General features: G+C 29.8%; 1 protein-coding gene across 1 annotated transcript; it reads right to left on the bottom strand.

Annotated features, from left to right (window-relative positions):
* Positions 1–510: 510 nt before the first annotated feature.
* Positions 511–7,051, bottom strand: LOC147812060 (uncharacterized). The gene has a single exon (XM_087161771.1). It carries the CDS (start codon positions 5,716–5,718, stop codon positions 4,075–4,077), a length of 1,644 nt encoding a protein of 547 aa, XP_087017897.1. The 5' UTR covers positions 5,719–7,051; the 3' UTR covers positions 511–4,074.
* Positions 7,052–7,661: the final 610 nt, after the last annotated feature.

Raw genomic sequence — 7,661 nt, 5'->3', positions numbered from 1 at the left:
AAAAAGTCATGTTTAAGGATGTAACGGTTTAAAAGTTAACAATATTATTATTTATATTCGAAAGCCTCATTATATTTTATATAATTACAAAGGTATTAAAAACATTTTGAGTGGGTTTTAGATATTTTCAGCATAAGGCTTTAGAAAGAAATAGTTTTCTTACTTCTACACAACTGGCCGTTAAAATTACAACACCAGGAAGGAATGCTAACAACAGAATATTTACTAGACACGTACATTATATTTGGAAGAACAAATGATAAAATTTTCAGGATATTTAAATAAAAAAATGATAAAATAAAATTTCACCTGCTTAAAACTAAATGATTCCGATACTTTATTGATTTTAAATCATTTATTTCTTAATTCATTTCAAAAATATTAAAAAAAAAATGAATTCTAATTACAGTTTTAAGACATTGTATAAAACACTCTGATAAAAAGATATAACTTTTATGTTACACAGTTTTAAGTTTTATCAAATACAGCTAAAATTTGATCACAGACTAATTTTTATAAAAAATTGTTTATTCTAATTGTAACATATGCAAGAAGTATTCTGAAAATGTATACAACAGTTGGCTGTTAAACAGAATGTCACGGCAAGAAAACCTAACATTCAGCCAATTATAGCCACCATCAGTAAAGTCTCTACTTCTAAGTCTCATGATATTGAATGTCTTATATCCAATTGTATTAAAAGAAAAAAAATCACAAATAGATTTGATATTAAAAGCTCTGGATAAGACAGTTAAAATACTTTTCTATAAAAATTGTTAAATAAAGTTAGACAATGAGATTAATAACAAAAATTAAAATAATAGTGAACATATCATTTGAACATTATCTGTATAACCTTACAACGAGAATGAATTAGTCAGCAGTATGAACAGAACAGTGAGCATAAAAATATTTACCCGTATTCACCATGGAAACTAACCCTTAGGTTTTATGAAAGCAATTACAGGTTAGATTCCATAATTTCATTTCACCATGCACGTAACTGCGCCTCAGTTGCAACTAACTTTAACTTGAAGATTTTCCTGGTTTGAGCAACCACTTGTGCGCAGTAGGCGAATTTTTATTTATTCATGTGTTCAAAATTAACATTTTTGATGTTCGGTTGCTTATTTTTAATGTTCAGTGAGGTCAAGTTATTACTAGATGTAACTATAATGAATTTATATCAAATAAATGCTTATTAATAAAATAGATATTAAGTTTTCCTGATTTAATATATTCCATAGAAGATATTATATATATTTCTCAAATTGTTATTACCAGTCGTTGCTGCACCTAAATTATTTTTTACTCAGAAAAAAAAATCGTGGATAATACAGATTGTGTTCATAATAATAATTCACAAGAATAGTGTAAGAAATTAAGATTCTAAATAATTTAACTAGCTTTTCTTTATTTTTTTAAATGAAAAAAAAAACAGTCGATGCTTGAAAGAAATGTAAAAAAGAATACAATTCATAAAATGATAGATATTACCTTGGATTGATAGATATTACCTGGATAGATATTACCTTGATAATATCTATCCAGATGATAGATCTTGCCCAAAAATAAAATAGTTTAGAGATGAACAGGCAAAATAATTTGCAATATTTAGATATAAAGATAACATAAAAAATGTTTTAGATTAAAATTTTTTTATCCTTAAAATAAAACTATTTATAATTAAAAACATATACATTATTTTTAATACATATTAAAACTTATGCTGAAATAAATATGTAATCAATACAAATCTTGATCCGAGGTAGCATTTAAACTACCCAATAATCTGCATAAAATAAATTTAATAACCATTTAGAATTTTACAACCATAAAATAATCAGCTGAACATTTGGAAAAAATAGAATCATTTGGGAGAGATTAATTGCTTAATACAATGTGAAGTTAAAATGCAGTATTTCAATAAAAGTTTTTTTTAAATATATGGCCCGGTTACCTTATGACCAGTGGTGCCACTCTAAAAACATTTCAAGACTAACTTATTTTTTGACCAAATAATGCTGTCTAGCGTTGTTTACTAAACTTCTTGAGCAGATTTAGATTCAGCAATAGTAAAAATTTAATTACACAAATAGTTAAAGTTCAATCAATCCCATTTGTCAAGAATTTAAGAATAAAATTCAGTGAAGCTGACAAAAAGAAGATAGATAATAAAAGTCTTGACATCATTACCATATCATATGTTTTCATTAAGATATTTTATTTTTTTTATTTTGACCAAAATTTTTTTTAATTTTCTAATGAAAAATGCATCAGATTATGACATTTGCCTTTAAAAAAATCGTCATCTTATTAATCATATCCTCTACGGTGATTCTCGACATCATCCACAGATGACAGCACAATAGTTATTTATAACTTCTGAACAATAGGAATGTCGTGATTTATGCTTATCTGAGCTGAGAAGTTTATTTTATGCAATTTCATTTATAGTGTTTAAAATATGAAAATTCTTTTCAATGGTTTAAGTTATCGATAATATGTTATGAAGGAAAAAAAAATATTAAATATGTGCAAATAAGAATGAGGAGGAGGTTAGCATAATCCCTTTGAGTGTTGTTTGAAATAAAAGTATTAAATAATTGTGTGAAATAAAAGTATTTTTAATTGAATTTCAGTAATATTTCTATGTTTGTTTGCAGCTTCATGATATCCATAATAAGAAAATATCTATATTCATAATCAGGGTTGGTAAGGTTTGGGAGAGAATGGATTAACCCACAGTTTAAACCGTCCTGTCCAAAGCCCTTTTACTCAAATTATGTCACAATTTTATCTGAACAATATTTAAAAGGTAAAATAAACATAGAACTAATAAAATGTTGATAATTAAATCTATACTAGAGAATATTTGTTTTTAAAATTAAAATGTTTTATTAATATTGTTTATTACTATAGTTTTGTTGGTGAAGTTTGACCTTGCCATACAGGTTAAGCTATTAGGGACTAAGTGTTTGGTAAGTCATAAACATGATTATTTATCCATAGTACTATTTAAGAATACTTTTATTTCATTCATGTTCAATTCTTTTAGCATATTGGTGATACATCACCAGTGTCAGTAACAGAAACTGATGTTATGCTTTTCAAAACTATTAATACATTTTTCAGTTATTTTGTATATCCAATTTAAACTATTGGGGATCGTTTTAATTTATATTTAAAAACAATTTTTTAAAAAATATATGTCTTTTTTTATCATCCTGATGCAGAAATTGTAACATTTTTTTAAAAAAAATATTGTGAAAAATAAAGTTTAATTTTTAAACAAATTGATTATTTTTTTTAAAAGATTTATTGTTACTTTTAATATTGCATTATTTATCCTTAGGCAAAAACATAATTTATCAGTATTAAAAGTATATTTATATTTAAAGGATAAGGTATGCACTTTTGTTGTTTAATGAATTTTAGAGCTTCAAAAATTATAAACCTTTTCCTGTTATATATATTACATAATTTATATTATTATAATAAGTTAAAGTAAATTGCATAAAAAATATCAAATATTTATTGATAAATGTTATTATTATGTGTACAATGGTTACACATATATATTTTTTAACTTTTATCAAAGTTCAAGGTCTTGGACACTTTAAGACAATTTTAGTCAGTTTAGGACAGTAAAACCCAAGTGTCCTGTCCAAAACCAGTTTAGGACGTTCAAAACCACAACAATGTTCATGATAATAATACTTAGATTCCTTTGCTCTTCAATACAAGTCAGTTAGGAAAACAAAACTTAAAATTTTTTTCATTTGTCCAGTAAAAGAGTGATTCAAATTTAATTAATCAATGCAATCTTTTTTTTACTCTTTTATAAAAAATTTGCTTTAAAAATAGCAATTACAATTGAAAAAAAAAAGTGTTAATCAGGCTGTAAATCTACCACCGGAATGCAATTTAGCAGTGAGTTGTGAAAATCCCAGTTGTGAAACAGACGGTCCAAAAATAATGAAGAATACACTTTTTGACTCGTGGTCAATATCTCCAAACCAGGGTTTCAGAACTGGGTGTTTTGTGTTAGGTCAGTGTCAACAGGACTAAGAATTAACTACAAGAATCAGGTTTCTCACTAGTATGAACAATGCTGTGTCTCATCAGATGACTGTTGCGTGAAAAATTCTTATTACATATACAACAAGAATAAGGCTTCTCTCCAGTATGAACACGAAGGTGCTCAGTCAGACTACTGTTGCGTGAAAAACTCTTATTACATATACTACACAGATAAGGTTTCTTACCAGTGTGAACACTACAATGTCTAGACAGAAGACTTTTTTGTGAAAAACTCTTATTACATAAACTACAAGAATAAGGTTTCTCACCAGTGTGAACATGACTGTGTTCAGTCAGAAGATTTCGATATAAAAAATTCTTATTACATAAACTACAAGAATAATGTTTATCAGTGTGAACATGATTGTGTTCCGCTAAATGATATTTTTGTGAAAAACTCTTGTTACATAAACTACAAGAAAAGGGTTTCTCACCAGTGTGAACACGAAAGTGTCTATTTAGATCACTTTGATATAAGAAACTCTTATTACATATACTACAAGAATAAGGTTTCTCCCCAGTGTGAACACGATTATGTTCATTCAGTTTACTTCTGTTTGAAAAACTCTTATTACATATACTACAAGAATAAGGTTTCTCACCAGTGTGAACATGACTGTGTTTAGTCAGAAGATTTCGATATAAAAAATTCTTATTACATAAACTACAAGAATAATGTTTATCAGTGTGAACATGATTGTGTTCCGCTAAATGATATTTTTGTGAAAAACTCTTGTTACATATACTACAAGAAAAGGGTTTCTCACCAGTGTGAACACGAAAGTGTCTATTTAGATCACTTTGATATAAGAAACTCTTATTACATATACTACAAGCATAAGGTTTCTCCCCAGTGTGAACACGATTATGTTCATTCAGTTTACTTCTGTTTGAAAAACTCTTATTACATATACTACAAGAATAAGGTTTCTCCCCAGTGTGAACACGATAATGTTCATTCAGTTTACTTCTGGTTGAAAAACTCTTATTACATATACTACAAGAATGAGGTTTCTCCCCAGTGTGAACACGATTATGTTCATTCAGTTTACTTCTGTTTGAAAAACTCTTATTACATATACTACAAGAATAAGGTTTCTCCCCAGTGTGAACACGATAATGTTCATTCAGATGACTTCTGTTTGAAAAACTCTTATTACATATACTACAAGAATAAGGTTTCTCCCCAGTGTGAACACGATAATGTTCATTCAATTTACTTCTGTTTGAAAAACTCTTATTACATACACTACAAGAATAAGGTTTCTCGCCAGTGTGAACACGATTGTGTTCATTCAGATGACTTCGATGTAAAAAACTCTTATTACATAAACTACATGAATAAGGTTTCTCAACAGTGTGAACATGACTGTGTTTAGTTAGATACCTTTTTTGAGAAAAACTCTTGTTACATATACTACAAGAATAAGGTTTCTCGCCAGTGTGAACACGATTGTGTTCATTCAGATGACTTCGATGTAAAAAACTCTTATTACATAAACTACATGAATAAGGTTTCTCACCAGTGTGAACATGACTGTGTTTAGTTAGATACCTTTTTTGAGAAAAACTCTTGTTACATATATTACAAGAAAAAGGTTTCTCGTCTGTGTGAACACTACTGTGTTTCATCATGTGATTAATATATGAAAAACTCTTGTTACATATACTACAAGAATGAGGCTTCACACAAGCATGAAAAGTACTATGCTTAGTCAGATCACTCTTAAATAAGAAAAACTCTTATTACATATACTACAAGAAAAAGGTTTTTAACTAACATTGACACAACTGTATTCAGTCACATTATTTTTTTTGTAAAAAACTCCTAATACGTATATTACAAGAGTCAGATTTTTAACCAGCATAAGTCCGATTGTGGTCAGTTGGATGACTTTTCTATGAGAAACTCTGATTACATGTTTCGCAAGAATAATTTTTCTCACCAACTTCAAAGGTCATCGTATACTTAGTAATATTAGTATTTGTTCCAAGTCTCATGTATCACATTGAATAAAAATATGTGCCTTTACACAAAGTTGTTGTAGATAATTAATATCAAAAATGTTACTGAACTGTAATATTGCTTCTGCTTCAAATGCTAAGTTTATCAGAACAATTCAATAAAAATTAATACATATTTTTTTAAAAAAATGTGATTTTCTGAATAAGAAGAAAAGCAGTTGAGACTGATTTTACATCAATTGAGACTGACTTTAATTTGCATATTATAGGTTGAGAGTTTGATTTTTCAACAAATATTTTATCATAAGCACAGAGATACGAAAGTTTGAAATTAGTGGGGACAATAAATTTATTTAATATGCCTCATAAAATTTAGTTATCCTAACCTATTACTATTGTTAGTTGCTTAGCAAGCGAACAACATAAATTTTTATGTTATTCTGAACACTACTTAAACAAGACAAGGTAACATATTTCACGGGTAACAAACTTTTCACATAAACATTATGAAGAGATTTCCTGAGACTGTTTGTATATTAGACACTTTAACACAAACTGCTGAAATAACTTTTAAACTAAAGTTTCAAATGCCTATTCACGAGTTCAAGTAAATTCTAAATAATACTTTCAATGACAGTGTCCGTCTCTAGATTTATAATAAAGATTTCCTTATGTATAAAGATAATGGCGCCATATGAACAAGATCTGTAACAGGTAAACAGTTTATAGAAATTACGCTTTTACATTATTCTTCCCTATTCATTGCCAATGTCTTTTCGATAAACATTGTGTAAGTATCTTAGTGCAAACGAACTAAAATCAATGAATATATTTCACTTATATTAAAGCAAGTATTGCTATATAACATGATGCACAAATTTCGAGCACGCTTTTCTGATTTGGATGATTGACACCTGATTTAGTGTAGTAAAGTGAGATGAGATCTTTGGTTAAGCTTATAGCTTTCTATTTTCATTAATAAGGCTTTCGGTGAAGCTAGATTGGCGATCGGTCCCGCAGTGGACTGATCGTTAAGACACTGTTCCCAGCAGATCACCGAAGTCAAGCATCACTGGCTGCGGTCAGTGTGCGGGTGGGTGACCCACTTGGATCAGTCTGCGTAGGGACCGAGGGTGTGCGGTATTGGTCCTCGTTAAACTGTGCTACCGTAAAGTGCTCGACTTCGCGCGCAGGTCGTCGGGCTACCGAAGCGGGGGTGGCATCCCCTCCGCGGAGGATCAAAATTGTGATGGCATGTCTTCGGATCATCCTCCGGGATGTTTCCCAGACCGTCGCCAATAGCCCATTGTGCAGCTCTAGTGCGACGTAAATTAACAAATAACAAACAAACAAGATTGGCGATCGATATGGGCTGCAGGTGGCGTAGAGCAGAACTCTCTGCCTATGGCAACAGATCGCATGTTTTCCCCATTGGCATGTGGGGCCTCCATGGCGGAGCGATATCGCGCGCCAAACGCTCTGCTAAGCGTGGAGGTGGCGGGTTCGAATCCTGCTGTAACCCTGGATGTAGTCTTTGTGATGTCCTTTTCTGTATTGTGCTATCTGTGTCTTTCTACTTGACAAAGGTTTATAAGCCTTAAAGAGTACACAAG

Source organism: Parasteatoda tepidariorum, chromosome 4, assembly GCF_982258835.1.
Source record: "Parasteatoda tepidariorum strain Cologne lab strain chromosome 4, Ptep-v5.0, whole genome shotgun sequence".
Lineage (NCBI taxonomy): Eukaryota > Metazoa > Arthropoda > Arachnida > Araneae > Theridiidae > Parasteatoda > Parasteatoda tepidariorum.
This window is presented reverse-complemented; position numbering and strand designations above follow the sequence as displayed.

Bases quoted from the DNA above. Each gene is read 5' to 3' on its own strand.
- LOC147812060 (XM_087161771.1), bottom strand. From the start codon at position 5,718: ATGATGAAACACAGTAGTGTTCACACAGACGAGAAACCTTTTTCTTGT.